This window comes from Ailuropoda melanoleuca, chromosome 6 (genome assembly GCF_002007445.2).
Source record: "Ailuropoda melanoleuca isolate Jingjing chromosome 6, ASM200744v2, whole genome shotgun sequence".
Classification (NCBI taxonomy): Eukaryota; Metazoa; Chordata; class Mammalia; order Carnivora; family Ursidae; genus Ailuropoda; species Ailuropoda melanoleuca.
In genome coordinates this window covers 103,746,427-103,763,109 of record NC_048223.1, presented here as the reverse complement: position 1 = coordinate 103,763,109, position 16,683 = coordinate 103,746,427, and the positions used below count along the sequence as shown (strand labels likewise).

Genomic DNA, 16,683 nt, shown 5'->3' with positions numbered 1-16,683 from the left:
CCCGGACTGTTTCCGGCCGTTGCGGGGGCACCCGACCCTCCCCCCCACGCCTTGCAGCTGTTCCCCAGCTGCGCGGACCCACCCTAAAGACAGCTGGGAGAGAGGCTGGGGGCGGGGAGCGGGCCGCAGCTGCCGGCCCGGGCTGGGACGGGGAGGGCAGCGACATGAAAGAGCTCGGGCGGCGCGGGTGGCGGGTGGAGGAAACCCCCCGGCGCTCGCCTCCCCGAGGGCTGCGCACATCTGGGCCACAGCAGCCACCGCCCCCCATCGGTGGGGTGGGGGAGAGGCGCTCCTGACACCCAGCCCTTCCCGGAAAGGGGAGGAGTGACCGCCTCTCGGGGAAGGCGGGAGGGCAGCGCCGGGGGTGTGAGAGCCGCTATCTCTGAGCCGCCGGCGGTGTGAGGCCCAGGGTGTGGCTGTGGGTGCCCAGAGTGTAGGAGTATGCAGACCAGGGCGGGGTGGGGGGAAGGCCCCCTTCACACCTTCTCCTGCAGGCCTTGTGCTTGGGGCAGTTCCAGCTCTTTCTGGGCCTCCTCTGCCCCTGACCCTTTGGGAGGTGGGTGACAGCTGCTCCTACGAAGCAGGAGACAGCTGGGTGGCTGGGGACAGCTGGATGGGGTGAGCGCCTCCCTGCTTCCCTGGCTGCCCAGGCACCCCCAGGCTGTGCTACTGGCAGCTGGCTGCTTTGCCTGCGGCCTGTGTGCCTGAGTGTGTAATTGTCTGGGGTGGGCTTCCATAGCTGGGACCTGGTGGGGCTCAAACCCACCCCACCCCCACTGGTCTCCCTTCAAATCCCAGTCTGACTGATGTATCTGGAGAGAGGACCCCTCCCATCAGCTAAAACAAAACTAGGCCAAGTGGGAAAGAAATTGAGCAGTTTTCTGTCTTGGCTCCCAACCCTTGGCACAGAAGATGTCCTAGGGCCCCTGACAACCAGAGAAAGGGAGAGTGAGACAGGAGCAGATGTGAGTGGAGTTAAATGTTTATCTGTCCACCAGCACCTGCCCCCCAGCATCCTTACACCCTGGCTGCGGGGCCACTGCGCTCCAACCATCTGCCCCCTCGCTTTAGCCCCAAACAGGTGCAGGGGAAGAGAAGGGGGCAGGCCAGCTGTTGTCATCCTGTCCTGGCTCTGGCTCCCTGCCGAAGTGGGGAAGGGGAGCAATGAAGCAAGGTCCACCCACCCGACACTGAGTCATTTTCTATTCCCACAGGATGGAAAGACAGCTTCTACTTAGCAGGACCGACTCTGTCTTGGTCTGGCCAGCCCACTGGCCAGGGGAACATGGCCTAACCATGGCCTGACCATGCCCTTCACCCTGGGTCCTTACTTTAATGAAAGGGGAAGTGACTAAGGCTGGGTGAGGCTTGGATTGCTGGCACAGGACAGCACTTACCCATGGCTCCCTGCCTTGTTCTAGCCTTCCTGAGATAGGTGGCATTCGGGCCCTGATTCTACCCAGACAAGGGGAAAGAGGACTAGGCACCAGCAAAGGTTGCCCCTCCTACTAGCATGGCACTAGAAAGGCACAGGCTGCTTTATGACATAAGATCCACCCGAAGTGTTAGGCAAAAACCAGAGATCCTTTTTAAAGATCACTCCCCCCAACCCCAACAGAGGTGTCTCTAGCCCTTCCTTCTATCCGAGGGTCCCCATGACAAGCAAGACCCTAGCAATCCTTCATGGCAGCACTTCTTTTAACTGGGGAGTTAAAAATACAGATTCCTGGGCCTTCGACGGCTCCCAAGGAGTCTAAGCAGGCCCCAAGAATCAGCCCTTTTAACAAGCTCCCAAGACACACTAGAGTTTGAGCAGCTCTGCCAAAGGGGATGGGGGTAGAATGTCTTCTTCACCTTGCTACCCTACCTCCATGCCTCTCAGAGCCAAATATTTTCCTGCCTGCCCGGTGTGCAGGGTAGGGGCCCGGGCCCAACTCACCACAGGAAGCATGGAGCTGAGTGACACTCCCAGTGGGGGCCAAGGCCCAGTTAGACTAAATTACAAAAAGGTCTGCTCTGTTTAGGCCCACAGCCCTGCACAGTGCCTGACACTTAGCATGTGCTCAATAAATATTTGTGGACTGAAGGAGGTAATTTTGCAAGACTTACAGAAAGGTATTTCTTCCTTTGTCTGTCCTAGCTAAGAGCATCCTGGCAGAACGTCAAAGAGATGCCAGGACCTATGAAGCAGGGGGCTGGGCCTGGAAGGCCCTCGCTCAGCAAATATTTGTCAAATGAACCCAAGGCTGAGAGGAGATATAGTAGTGCCTGATGAACTGACAATCACAGGCCTGGAACAGTCTAGATGGAGCAAAGAACCAAGGCAAGGAAGGCAATGGCTTCCATCCCTTGGTGCCCTTTCTTGTACCAACATCTGAAGACCCTAGGCCTGGGGAAGTGAGGGGTAAGAGGCGAGGCAGGGAGTGGGACTGCGCCATCATGTTTATTAGAAGGTTGGATTTCGGTGTGTGCTCTAGACAGATTACAGAAGAAATACCTGTGCCTTGAGAACAGGAAGTCCACGATTCATACAAAGTGCTCCCTACAGGAAGTTGCTGTTTCAAAATCCAGGCAAGGACCCAACACGGGGCAGCCGCTCCTCCCCCACTGACCTCAACAAGGGCTGTGCTAGGGTTTTTTATTTTATTATTTCTTTTATTTCTCTTTATTATTATTAATATTATTATTATTTGCTTTTGCTGTGGTCACTATCATTGGCAAAGTTCCTTTTCCCCTTTCCTGGACATGGGGTTCCTGTCTTTAAGATTCCACTCTGAGGCTGAAGATGCCAAAAGCTGCTTGAGAAGTGGCCTTTGAACTCCATCTGGGAGGATGTTGAGAAGAAGGAAGCAGGAGAAATCATTCTTGGTTTAAAAAAATTAAAAAAAAAAAAAAAGCCCCACAATCTACAGGTCATTTCTTAGTCAGTGATCAAACTGCCCAAAAGAAAAACGAGAGGAGAAGTGGGCCAGTGGGCACACTGGTCCTTCCTCCCAGGGCTGGGTGAGGAGGGTTGGATCCCCCAAGGCTTTAGAGGAGGCTGAGGCTCCTTCCAGCCACAGGGGTGGGAAGGGGAAGGAGTGGAAGAAAAAAGGAGAGACAGAGAGAGAGCTCAATGCCTTGAAGTAGACGTTTTCTCAACTCCAGGGCCACCTGCAGCCCAGCCCAGGCCAGCTCTCACTGTCACCTCTGCGTCCAGGAGTTTCATTAAAAAAAAAAAGAAAAGAAAAGAAAAAGAAAAATCAAAAACAAAGCCCAAAACAAAACAAAATCCAAAAGGAAAAGACTTGGGGGGAGATGAAGGAGGAAGGGAGGGAAGACAGGAAGGTAGAAGGGCAGGTCTCTGGATGCATAATTCCCGAGCCACTGGGGGGCTGGGAGGGAAGATTCCCCAGCGCCCCACTGCCTGCGTGGCGTTAGCTCGTCACGTAGTGTTTGGTGGACGGCTGCCCATACACCCTGTAGAAATCCTGGTGGCCAGGCTGCTGGGAGGCGTCGAGCCAGTCTCTGACCGCCAGGCCAGGAAGGGACTGGGGGACGGAGGGTGTGGGTGGGAGCGGGTGTGAGTACTCCTGCGAGGGCACTGTCCAGGGAAAGTGGCCGGAGCGGGGGTAGGGCTGGTGGCCACCGTGGTTGGCCACGGAAGAACAGTAACAGTTGTCCACAGAACAGACGAGAATCTTGCGGCCGCCATACTGGGGGAGCATGGGCTGCTGAGTGGCGGAGCCATTGGGATACTGTGATGGGGGGAACACAGGACTTGAGTGCACTGGTTGGGCGCCGCCCGGCAGGGCCACCAAGTGCTGCGTGGAGCTGCAGGGCCCCAGGGGCTGCCCTGACTGGCCCTCGCTGCTGGCTGTGCCCGCTGCCCCATATTGGCTGCCCACAGGGCCTGACGACGTCTCTAGGAAACTGGCCTCAGGGAAGGCCGTTGAGTGCTTGCGCTTTTCCGCCCCAGAGCTGCTCACGCCACAAGGGTACAGGGGGACGCTCTGCAGGAAGGGCACCGGTGTGCTGAAGGGGCCTGTGGAGAGTTTGGGGCAAAAGTCGCCAGAGCTCCCATCCCAAGCAACCCAGACATCCTCTCCCCGCTTTCTATCTACAGGACCAAGCTCATTACATCATGCACTATCCTTGGTCAACGGGGCCCACTCCATTAGCAGGTAGATACTACGATTATTCCCATTTTACAGCGGAAGAACCTGAAGTTTAGGGAGGTAATATGGCTTTTCCTGAGGTCCAATAGCTATAAGTGGCAAAGCCAGGATATGAAGAAAAGACTATCTGACTAGGCCATGCCACCTCTCAGAGAGAAGGCTCTGGCATTCCTCCCTGCCCAAAGGGCGCTCTCCTTTCCATTGAGGATACCACCCTCACCTTCTAGCATCTTCCGCAGCTGCTTCTCCTTCTTGGCCACCTCATTCAGGAAGAGCTTGGAGTTCAAGTGGCCGATCTTAGGGGGAGAAAGGCTGCTGCCCGTGCAGGTCTGGGTCCTGGGGGCAGTGGACGGGGCATCTGCTGTGAGGAGGTATCACCGGTGAGCCTGCCCTACCTCCCCCCGGTGGGCCTGGCCCTCCCTGCCCTCCCCCTGATGTATTCCCCTGGCGGCCAGTGGCCATCTGCTTACCTGTCCATTAGGATTTTCACAGACTTGGTGTTCTAGGGGGAGAGAAGAGGGTTAGTCAGCGGGCAAGGCAACATGGGAGAGCTGCCCCATCCTCCCTCTCCCCAGGCAGGGCTGACCATCTGATTCCAGCCAAAGTGTGGTAAGGGGGGAGGGCGTCTCTCCATTTCTAGAAGACACGGATAGCTAACATTTACTGAGCACTTACTATGTGACAAACACTAAGTGTTTCTACACATCCATCACTTTATCTACACAACACCCTAGGAGGAAGCTGTTAGAGGCACTTGGTCCTTTATCCGAAATCCTTGGGACCAGATGTGTTTTGGAATTTGGAATTTGTTGGATTTTAGAAGGGGAATATGGTCCCTGTACTGTATAGTAACCATCATTCCCAGTAGGACACCATCATCCAATACACCAATGTTCTTGCAGCAAAATGTTTGAATACTTGTATCAAGCAAGATAAATAAAGACCAAAAATTGCCGACATGAGTTCAGTTTTCCTGTTAAATGAGTTGTCAGAATTTTTTCTACTAGTTTTCGGAGGCTTTTAAAATTTGGAATTGTGGATAAAAGATAGTAGGTAGATCTGTATTATGAACCCCATTTTATTAGTGAGGGACCTCAGGCAGAGGGCATATCTGTGATGCGCTCCCAAGCTCACAAAGCTAGAAAGAGCGGGGTGGGAGGCTTCTGAAGCCATGCAGGCTGGCTCCAAAGCCCTGTGAGCATACTGCCGGGGGAATTCTCTGGGGAGCCAAGGATGGCAGACTCCGGTTTAGGAATGACTGCAGGTGCCGCCAGCCGGTCCCGGGCCCAGCCCACCTTCATGAAGCTGACGTCTTCTGTCTTGTCGAAGAGCAGCTGCAGGGAGCCCAGCAGCTTCTTGGCCTCCTGCATGCGCTCCCCGAGGTGCAGCGCCTGCGCTGCATTCTCGCTGCAGAACTTGGCCTGGGCCTTGTCCAGGACCTCCACCGTCTGCCGCAGGTCCTCGTCCAGCAGCTGGTGCAGCTTTTCATACTGCAGCCTCACCTCCTCCTTCAGCTGGCTCACCTTCTCCTGCAGGCAGGGGGGTGAGAGCGGGCGGACCGTAAGCCCTAGGGACCTCGGGCTGCCGCTCCCGCTGGTCTCATATCCTTGGCTGGTAGAGTCTGGGACGCCCCCCCCCTCCCGCCCAGGCTGCCCAAGGCTCCCGAGGGCAAGGTCTGACCTACTCATTCCCTGCTGGTAGAATGGGGCTCTGGGCCAGCTGCCCCTGGTACCAGTGGGAGCTCATCCACCGTTCATTGAGTGCCTGACCAAGGGATTCTGGCACGGAGTTGACCACAGAAGAGATCCTGGCCCAAATAAGGAACCAGCCCGAGGCCCTGCACCCAAGCCTCTCCACCCCATACCACGGGCTTGGGCTTAGCTACCTCCACCAGGCGCTTGTCTGACTCAAGTTTGTACAGCTGGTCCTCAATGTCCTGCTCTCGCTCCTCCAGACGGTCCTGTTGCTTCATCAGCATCTTCTGCAGGGACAGGTAGGGAAGGGGCGTCAGAGGGGGCTGCAGCTCTATCCCTTACCAAGGATGGGTGAGCACCACCCTTCCCTCTACAGAACAGACTCATCCTATAGATTCTTTGACTCGGATGGCCTAAATTTCTACCATCTAACCTTTTCTGGCCCCCACGCAATCCCAGGGGCCTGGTGACAGCTGTCTGGCCAGCCTGTTCCCAGGAACAGAAAGCCTGGAATAGCTTCCCACACATACTAGCCCATGAGCTTTCTGAGGGCAGGGTCAGGCAGCCCCTGTTCTAAGTGCTTTTCCTGAACAGACTTATCTAATTATCCCAGTAATGCTATGAGTTAAGTACTATTATTATCCTCATTTCAGAGAAGAGGAAACCAGAGAGCTTAAGCAACTCGTCCAAAGTCACACAGCGTGTAAACGTTGGAGCTGGAAACAAACCGAGGTGATCTGGCAGTAGGTCTGTTCTCATAGGAGGCATGCCGCCTCTCTCTGGGGATCTCCATCTTAGAGATGAGTACTCTAAGATGCAGAGGGACAAACAACCTTCCAACGTCATATAGGCCCTCTGGCCTGGTCCACAGTTCTCACCCTATACGTGCCTTACCTGCATTTGGGGACATGAAGGGCAGCTACCCCTTCCTTTATTCTTGACGCTGAGAGCTAGGCTGCTGAAGTCCTTGCTAGCTCTCTCAGACTCTCGGTTGGACCCAGCTGGAAGGGAGATGCTGGCTCTCCTAAGAACGCAAGGCCAGCTTACTGAAAGGTGCTGGACCAAGCTGCTCTTCTCAGCCTTTGATCTCCTGTCTTCACAAGCCCTCCTCTCCCAGCCCTGCCCATCCTGGCTGTTGCACCCATCCTGTCATCCTCTCTCACCAGACATGCCTCTTCAAACATGGTCTCTTCCTGCTCAAGAACCCTCAATGAGTCCCTCCTTCCAATACTTTGGCCACAAAGGCTTTCTGATAACCTGACTCGCCCAGCCAGGTGGGCTGCTATCCTGTCCGCAGTGCTCCGTGCACATCTGAACTCCCTGCACTCCTGACACTTTTCTCTAGCCCATGGGGCCTCCTTCCTCCCTCTCTCCATCCTTCAAGGCTCAGCTTAAGGCCTCAAGACCTAGGAAACTTTCCATGGCCCACGCTCAATGTTTGTGCAGGTCCCTCCCTGTCCTCGCCAGGCAGTGGGCTGTCCCATTGTGCCTTCCCTCTGTCACCAGGCTGCGCAGTACGGCAGCCGCTAGTCACATGTGGCTATTTAAACTGAAGTGAACAGAAATGAATTCAGTCAAACATTAGTTCTTCAGTTGTGCCAGCCTCAGTTCTGAGCGCTCAATAGCGACATGGAGCCAGTGGCTGATGTACTGGACACTACAGGTACAAAACAGGACCATCATCACAGAAACACCTAGAGGACAACACTATTCTGCAGTCTGCTTCACAAAGTGAGGTCTATCTCCCTGCAAACCTTCAAGCCTGCTGAAAATAGGGTTTTGCTGCTGTCCTTTTCTACCTCCCTCCCCAGCCAGGCCGCACAGAGGCCCCGGCACCCTATAGATCCATAACAGGCTGACTGAATAAAGCTAAGGTTTTGCCTGCAATATAACATTTGCAAAGCACGTGGCACAGCACCTAGCTCACAGGAAGGAGCCACACCACAAGGAGTGGTTCTTTTTCTTCCTCTGTGCAGGCCTCGGAGTGACCCTCAAGTTTGACCTAGGACCCCCACTCTTCACCCAGACCCAGCTGGTTTCCTAGAGACAAGCTGCCACCAATCCCTTCCTCACTCCTCCAACCCATTTTACATTTGGGGAAACCAAGGCCAGCAAGAGCGTTAGGCAACCTCGTTGTGAGTTGGTGGCTGCCCTGGAAACAAAAACCAGGACACTGGGGACAGGAGGAAGTAGTGGGATAAAGCTCTCAGATTCTAAGTTGGAGAAGCCTGGGGTACCCCTCCCCACTCCAAACAACTTGACTGCTGAGCTAGGATAGGACCTCCAAGGACCAGCCCCAAGGAAACCTTGCCTTGCCCCCAGCGCTTTGTCCTTCCAGCAGGTCCCCACACCAGTCCAACATGCACAGGGGGCTGCTGTCAGCTTGAGAGTCAGAGCCTGCGGGGCGAGGGGGCGGAAAGAGGTGGTCACGCATCCTCCCTGTCTGTGAAACTGCCCACAGCTGTAGGAAGAGGGCAGGCAGCACCTTGCAGCACTGCCCAGAACACACCAAGCCCGCACTGCCACCTGGGCCCGGGCCCCCCTCACGCACACTGTTGCACCCAGCTACACTATACCTGCATCCGGCCCCCTACACAGTGAAGGCCAGGCCTCCTGAAGGCCCCAGACAGTTGAGGGAGGCCTGCCATAAAAGTAAGGTCTCCAGGACTCCCCTTCAGGAACATTAGGGCCTGTAACAACTGGCTCTCAAATTGTTGCCTTCTGGCTGCCTTGTACCCACACTCAGAGAACAGGGCACCCCCCTCCAGATGTGTCTCAGATTCCAGACCACTCTTGCTTTTCCAGTGCTCAGGATACCTGCAAGCCCACGCCCCCACCCACCCGCACATCTGTGCACCATGGTCTCTCTGCCTAGCTACTTCTCATGACCAAACCCATCAGTATCAGATTAGGGACGCACCTGGGGCTGAGTCCCAGATGAGGGGCAGGAAAGAGGCAGCCCCAGGTAGGTTCCCAGACCAATTTCCCCAGAGGCCTGGAATGGGGGCTGTTCCACTCCCACCCTCCAGAGCAGTGGGAAGCCCCTCTCCTGCCCACCTGGAACCCCTTTAAGGAGTTCATGGCTGACTCCTCAAGGAAAAGCCAAAGGAGGCACCTCCTGTCCGGTCCTAGGGGTACAGCTCAGCTCTGTCCCTCTTCTTCTAGGCTTTTCTCAGAGCCTTTCCTGGCAGTACTTCTACTCTGGGACCTTACGTGCCCAGAGCCCTCTGGGTTGGGAGCCCAGTCCAGCCCCAGCAAAGGCAATGGCCATACTCTCTAGCAGGTAGCTGAGTTTCACTTCCCCTCTCCCAGCTCAGAGGACATTGAGCTCCTGTCTCTGCTGCAGGGGTAGGTAGGGGAGGGGGCAGAAATGGGAAGGAAACTGGCCAAAGTTGCCAGTCATCATGGAGGGCTGGGAAGGGGGCTCAGGGGCCCATGCTGGCCAGCTCAGCCTTGCAGGAACTGCCCTCCCTTGAGGCCAGATGATCTTAATCCTGCCACAGACAAAACCTTGGGGAGGCAGGGGGTTTGGGGGGATCACTGTTACCTTAGGCACTGGGAAAGCGGGGGAAGGGACAGGAATATCTACGTGCTGCCTCTTCATTAGCCCTCACCTCAATTCCACCAAATGCCTGAATCGGGTTACTGAGAACTGGAAGATGGGAGAGAAGAAGCAAGACTGACAAGCCCCCCCATCCCGCCACACTATCCCAACGTCTGGGGAACTGCTGAGAGCCGAGGCCCCATTTCCCATGCGGGAAAAACACGCAGCTGAGAGACAGGACCAGATTTTCCAGCTTGATTCAGAACATGGGCTCTCAATACAGGGGGGAGGGCAGGGGGCACTTTACAAACTGCTCCCAGCCCACAGTGAGTCACCCAGTCTGTGGCACACCTCAAGGGCTCAGGTGCAGGAGCAGAGCAGAGTGGGGTAGACTGCAGTGCTGGAGGGACCAGGCCCCCAGCAGGAAGCACAAAAAACAATATGAGCCCCAGCTCTACTCAGCAGTCCCTGGCCCTGATGGGACCTGCTCACTCTTGGCCCTGGCCCTGGCCCTTAGGGCTTAGGCCTTTTGTGGTCTGCTCCTGGGCCTGTGAGGGCAAAAGCATCAAAAAGCCTCGGGCGCACTCCATTCCCATCCCATCCCACCTGGTGGGGATGAGGAGCAGGCCCCCGGAACACCCTGCCGCCCCATGTTCCAGCCTCCACCTTGAGCTGCTGCCTCTGATGGCCCTCCCAACTCAGACAGGGGGCACTTACAGCCCGTTACGTTCCTGCCCCCAGAGAGCCTCACAGCCCTCTGGAGGCTCACTGGCCAGGCCCAGCTGGCATTTTTGACGCCAGACTGGACTGGGCGGACGGGTGAGGCCACAGGGCCTCTGGGCTGCATAAAAGTTAATAAATAATAATAATAAAACCCTCAAGTCAACCTTGAAGAGAAGCAAGGTCAGGAGGGAACAGGGCCCCAGGGGTTGGGCCAGAGGCAGGCCCGACATTTTCAAACAGGGCCAGGGCTGGATCTAGCAGCCCCTGTGGTGGCGGCAGGGAGAGGTAGGCAGGCAAGAGAGGGCGCCGGGCTGCAGCACATCTGTCTCGGCTCCGGCCCTGGCCCGGAGAGCTCCCATTCCAGCTCCAGCTCCGGCTGCAGCCCCCGCTCAGAGCTACCCCATCGTAACCCCCTCCCCAGCTTCCACACCTGCCCCCCCCCCTCCCCGAAGCCCTGGTCCCAGGAGCATTCCGGCCTCCTCTCTCCCTGGGCCACAGCACTCGCCCCTGGCCTCAGAGCAGCTCCTGCCTGCCCTAAACACCCCTCTCCAGGCCTCGGCCCCTGCCTCGGGCTACCATGTGGAACCCCGGGGCAGAGGCAACCACAGCAGTGGAGAGAAGAGGCTGTAGGGCAGGAGCCAGGGCGAGGAGAGCAGCGGCAGCTCTGAGACAAGCCCCAGCAGACCCCAGAGAAGGTTTCCCAGCTGCAGAGTGGAATTAGCTTTTGCCATGCAGAGAGCTGCGCTCGGGGGCAGCAGAACAAAGAGGCGAGAGAGAAAGCCCCCCTTTGTCTGGGTTTGAATGCCAGGCCAGCCGGGAAGGAAGGCTTTCCCAGAGCCAGGGATGAGGCCAGCCAGGCCTGCCTGCTCCGTCCAGGGCAGGAGCCCAAGCTGGGCCCACCTTCTGCCTATGCCCACCCACACCGCCTCCAACACAGCTTCGCAGGATCCGCCTGGACGTCTGCCTCCAAGACCCACCGCGGGCAGCAAGCTCCCCGAAGATGAATTCCACCTTTCCAGCTCCTCCGCAACAGCCCCGCTAGCCCAGAAAGTCACCCGGGACTGAGAGCCTGAGCAGGCAGCCGCAAGCTAGCAAGTCGGCGCTGATGGCGGGCGTCCCACTCAACTCCCAGTCACCGGCGCAGGGCGGCCAGGCCCTGCGGTCCCCTCCGCTCACAGACATGCTCGCACAGCCCCCTGACCCCGCAGCCGCACACAGCCAAGTCAGTCACTCGCACGGTGCCTTCACAGAGATACACGTGGGAGATACAGAAAATGAGTCACATGTTGAGAGACACAACCAGACACGCTGGTTACACACAAGCACACACACCTGCAGACACACGGAGCTGCAGGAGGCAGAGGGCGGGCGTGACGGGCGCCGGCTGTGTCAGCAGGATCCTGGGGTGGAGGTGGGGGCTGGGCCACTGGCTGAGACTCCTCTCTGCTTGGGGCCCCGGGCCCACCTTCCCCTCAGACACAGGATAATCAGGGAAGGGGCCCCTGACACACACACACACACACACACACACACACACACACACACACACCTTACACCTCACACACGCCCCAGCTCCCACCCCACCTGAGGTCAGGAGTACGGTCGGGGAGAGGGAGCAGCGGAGCTGGTGCTGCCTGAGTCAGCAGGGCCTGGGCCGCCCTCACTCCCACAGCCCACCCAGAGACAGACACCTGCGGCCGAGACATCAGATGCCCTCCAGGGTCCCAGTGCAAACCCTCCAGCCAGGGGCAGTGTGAGCTGCGTAACCTCACCGGTAGCAGGTACGAACCCCAAGCCGGCCTGGGCAGTGGGAGCGCACCCCACCCCCCACCCAACAGAGAACATCTCAACATTAAACCTACAAGAATGCAAGGAAAAGTGTTCTGGCAACATTTCCAGCCTTGATTTGGGGTCCTAGGAATGACACAGGGGCACAACTATGACATGAGCGCAAACACACCACACACACACACCCTGAGCAGCTCCTCATACATATAACTAGGCCTTATCTTGGGTTTTCTTTCCATGTTGAAGATGGTTATGAGGTAGGGATGCTCCCAGCTTACCCCAGTTCCCCATTGCTCAGATGAACCCCTAAACCAGGGGGCTGGAAGAGGGTTTCACCACCTACGGCTGCCAGGCTCAAACCTACCTAGATATCCCAATTTTGGAAATGTAGCCTCTCGTGGCGCCAAAGGAGAATATATTTGGGGTCTAGGTAGGCATGTTCCAAAGAGGGGTCTTTGGGGCCCACCCACTGGACACCCAAGCTTCAGGGCAATGGGGCCTAAACACTGGCTTCCCCAGGACAGAGTGGGGCAACAGAGTTGGCAGGCCGGACTCTGGGTCCCCTGCTATCCCCCAGGCTGGAGAGAAGCCCCGCTTGCCTTCCTGCTGGGCCCCTACTCTAGACCACTGGCCCATGCTCACGTGGATGCTTGTGAGTATGTGACTAGAGCCACCAGGGAGAGGTTGATCAGTTTCCTATTTCTAGCCAATAGGGCATGTCAGCAGCTACCCGCCCCCAACCCTCGAGGACAGAAAAGAAAGCACAAGAGGGGCTGTATTTTCAGGCATGTGCCAGGTCTCCATGTATCTGCTCCTACATCCGGGAGAATTCTGTTGCTCTCAATCACATCCATGGCACCAGCAGAGGCCCTCAGGCAAGGGAAAAAGAGGCCCAGGGAAAGGCCCCTCCCCCCTGGCTGGAGGAGGGAGGAGGGACAAGGGACGCAAGGGGTTCTTCCATTCAGGTTCCCCACAGCTCTTCCCCTCCCCTGAGGGTGAGGCCCCTCTTCCTCCACATTCAGTAAGTCCAACTCACAGTGAGTGGTGTTGGCCTATTGAAGGGTTTCCAACTCCAGTGCCCTGGATCACCAGAGAGAAGCCGGAGGGCTCGGGAGGGGGCACCAGGAGGGGAATAAGGCTCAGGCTGCTGGGCACAGATGCTGAGCGCACAGAATTGCACATCTGGCCCTGAAGCAACCCCACTATTTGTGAGCCTGCCCACACCAGGAGCAAAAATGAACACATGAACACACACACACACACATACACTGGCACACGCATGCATGCAGCTGCTGACAAAGTTTAGTGCTTCCTTCCCACCCAGTTCCTTCCATGAGCTGGGATCAGGGACCTGCTGGTGGGAACCCCAGAATATACTCTGCATGCATGGGCAAACCACCTCCCCACCCAGTCCCCAACTGTACAGACGAGAGACAGGTGCATTTAAGGGCAAAGCAGTCTCAGAGACACTTGCAAACACAGACACACATCTAAAGATACCCTCCTACTACCGGATCAGGCACAATTATGTTTTCTCTCCACCCAAATGAAAAGCACCCCTAGCACTCAGACACAGTTAAGAGCAAAAGCGTGGGTGCAGGCACACATTCACTCATCACCCTGGCTGCTGCCCCCTCCCCGGTTCCCTTCAGCCACATCTCTGTCTTTCCCTTCCTGTCACTTCCGCTGCCAATCCCAGGACAGAGAACTGGACAGCGCTCCTTCCTCCTGCCTCTGCGCTTTCCCCTCCTTCCCCGGCCTTTCCATCTTTATTAATAGCAGCAGCAGCTTCCCAATACTGAGAAAAGTCTGGGCTCTGCCTGCCCTGAGTTGGGGGCGGACAGCAGGGGCTTATCTGCTTCCCCTGGGCCTCTGCTTCTCAACTCCCGGGGAGGGGAGAGAATGGCTCCTCTCTCCATCTCCTTCACTTCCTTTAAGAAACCAGAGGTCCTGTCCTGGTACAAAAAACCCCGAGCTAGCCCATCCGATTGGAAACTAATTATACAGCAAATTTTATTTGTTACTCCTGCCCTCAGCCTGTGGCGGCCCTCCTGCCTTTTGTTAGTTGTATGTGTATGTTTTTTAATTGCTAAACAGTGACTCATTCTGACTGGTCCCCCCCACAGGAAACAGCCCCCGTCCATAACCGTCCCCTGCTCAGGGCTTCCTCATACCCAAGCTCCCCACTGGCCTCGACTAGCCTCCAGGGGTCCCCACCCATTAAACACTCCCAGTCCAACCAAAGCCCAACCTCACCCCCATGATATCACACCCAGGCTCCAAGCTGGGGCTTCGAGATGGCTCAGTCTCAGGCCAACCCCTTCCTTCTGGTATGACTCAACCCTGAAAGCCAGGGGACCAGGGAGGGACCTAGGAGGAGCCCCCCTCCACTGAAGGGGACGGAAGTATTGCCTCAGTCCAGCTCCAAAGCCAGACCCAGAGGCCTGAGGGGGAAGGCGGTTTTGACATTGGCTGCTGCTGCCGGGTGTATACAATGGGAGGGGATGCGGTTCTGTAATCACCCAGCCGGCAGCCCAGGGGAGCCAGCTGCCTGAAACCAGATTGCAAGGCAGCTCAACCTTAAACCCACAGGATTCTTTTTCCGTCTTCCACTTCCCCTCCCCAAATGTGGGAGGGCTGTGATAGAGGGCTGGGCTGGGAGAAAAGGGCTCAGGGTGATGAAGATACATACTTTAAGGTTTGTTCATGCGGACGCAGGCAACATACACAGGCACACAGAGGGCAGTGATTCTCACACATGAAGAGTGGGCTACTGGGAATAATCAGAATGGCTGAGACACTGTTCAGTGGTGCCGCTGGCTGTCCAGGCCTTGTCCAGATAGATACCAGAGTTCTGTTCTCCCTCCGGAAGCTCCCCTCCACCCCACCCCCCCAGTGTGTTTCCAATAGGGCTTGAAACGAACATGGCTGCTTTTGTTTACTTCCTCATTGGTATGCCAGCATCATGGATCATGTCAGCCACAGCAGCGGCACCAGGACACTCATTACATAAACAGCAGCTGGAGAAGCAGGACCTGGGTCACTGCCTTGGTGACTTCCCATAGGGCCTACAGAAACAAGGCTGGGGAAGGGAGCTGTGAGCAGAACAGAAAAGCAACACCCAAACTCTACCCCTCACCTCAATTCTATAAATGACTCAAAAGATGGACCTATGAGCACAGGTGCAGGAATGTATCAAGGAGTGGGGGGCCCTTCTTCCCAAGACCTTGCCCCTAAACTTTCAGGGTAGAAGAGTTTGGAAGGGGGCGTCTGGCCTGATGTCACAAGAGTTAGCTAGCCTGCCTGGAGGGTGGTCTCCAGGCGGTAGGGAGTGAGTGTGTGTGTGTGTGTGTGCGTGCGTGTGTGTGTGTGTGTGCGCGCGCGCGCGTAGGGTACTTGCCCGGATCTCATTCCTCCGGATCTCCACGTCGCACACCGAGTGTCCCTGATGCGCACCGCTGTAGTAGCAACAGTATTGGCACACGGCCACCTGCTCGGCCTCACAGTGGTAGAGGCGGTAGGCGTTGTGCTGGGGGCAGCTCCAAGCCCGCACGTCGTCCGCCTCCACCAGGAGGTGCCCGCGGGCGGTGGAGGGCTGCTGCAGGTGCGTCTGCACGTGGGACTGGCAGCAGGGCGCCTCGCAGCGCAGGCAGACCTTCTGCGCGGGCAGCGGGGGGCCGCGGCGGCAGAACACGCAGTGCAGCGCCGCCGGCGGCTTCTCCACGTGCAGGGCGTTGAACTTCTCCACGATGTTAGTGAGCTTCAGGTTCTTCTCCAGGCCCGGCTTCTGGTTGTAGGCCTGGTTGCACTCCGGGCAGCGTACCAGGCCGCTGTCCTTGGCCCACGCCTCGCCAATGCAGCCCCGGCAGAAGTTGTGTTTGCACGGCAATTGCACCGGCTCCACGAAGACATGCAGGCAGATGGGGCAGATGAGCTCCTCCTCGAAGCAGTTCTTCCAATTCTCCGCCATGGCGGCCGCGGGCAGGGGGCCCGGGCAGGCCTCCCCAAGTGCCCAACACTGGGGGTCCGTCCCGTGCAGCTGCAGGCCCACCGAGCCCCGAGCTCCGGCCCCAGGCAGCCTCGACAGTCGCTCAGTCACCAGCGCCTTCCGCGCGCCTGCCCCCCACAGGAGGGAGCCTCGGTCCTCCCGCCGCGCGCGCAGCCGGCTTCGTCTCCTCCTCCTCCCGAGCGCCTAGCGGGAGGCGGCGGACTGCGCCAGGGCCGCGGCCGGGACACCAGCCCTGGAGGGGAGCGCCGGGGTCCAAATTCCATATAAGAGGCCGCCCCCCCCGGTCCGCGCGGCTAGGCCAGCGGCGGCCCGCGGCCTGCGCCCGGCTTCGCGTCTGACATTGGGGCGCGCCCCGCAGCGGACAGAGCCCGGGAGCCGCACACTTCCTGCAGCGACGACGGCGACGGCGGCGGCGGCAGCGGCGATGAGGCTCCCTCCCGGCGCGCCCGCGCAGCACCTCACAACTCTCGTCCGGGGTCCGAGAAGCCGGGGAAGCGGTAGCAGCCGCGCCGAGATCGGCTAGATCGGGAGCGGGAGAGAGAGGCGACCTGGCGGTCCCCGGGCCGCAGCGCAGGCGCCCCCCGGCTGGCCGGCAGGGTGCGGGCTGCGGGGCGCAGGCGGGCCGACTCCGGGGCAGTGCGTGCGCGCAGGGGCAGTCATTCAGATGAAATTCCAGTCCCCGGCCAGAGACACCAGCCCGCCTCTGCCTTCCTCCTCCCTTCACAAATAGAAACGGAAGGGGGAGGGAGAGAAGTGGAAAAAAAAAAA

The 16,683-nt window shown here is 57.8% G+C and overlaps 1 protein-coding gene across 2 annotated transcripts; it reads right to left on the bottom strand.

Moving 5' to 3' along the window:
• Nucleotides 1–2,424: 2,424 nt before the first annotated feature.
• On the bottom strand, nt 2,425–16,677 carry TRIM8 (tripartite motif containing 8). 2 transcript variants are annotated; one of them, XM_034663195.1, is made up of 8 exons: nt 15,307–16,677; nt 8,163–8,248; nt 6,746–6,875; nt 6,043–6,138; nt 5,453–5,686; nt 4,628–4,659; nt 4,378–4,493; nt 2,425–4,024 (listed from the first exon to the last, which is right to left on the bottom strand). In XM_034663195.1, the coding sequence occupies exons 1-8, from the start codon at nt 15,874–15,876 to the stop codon at nt 3,417–3,419; spliced, it is 1,872 nt and encodes a 623-aa protein (XP_034519086.1). In that variant the 5' UTR covers nt 15,877–16,677; the 3' UTR covers nt 2,425–3,416. The 2 variants fall into 2 exon arrangements, with proteins under 2 accessions (XP_034519086.1, XP_002913934.3); XM_002913888.4 differs by lacking the exons at nt 6,746–6,875; nt 8,163–8,248.
• Between the last annotated feature and the right edge of the window lie 6 nt (nt 16,678–16,683).

Excerpts from the sequence above, each read along its gene's own strand:
- TRIM8 (XM_034663195.1), bottom strand. The coding sequence starts at position 15,876 with ATGGCGGAGAATTGGAAGAACTGCTTCGAGGAGGAGCTCATCTGCCCC. Across the intron at positions 6,876-8,162 it reads GACAAAGCGCTGGGGGCAAG|GAGAGCCAGCATCTCCCTTC; the intron begins GCAAGGTTTCCT and ends TTGCGTTCTTAG. Across the intron at positions 4,025-4,377 it reads GCTGCGGAAGATGCTAGAAG|GCCCCTTCAGCACACCGGTG; the intron begins GTGAGGGTGGTA and ends AACTCTCCACAG.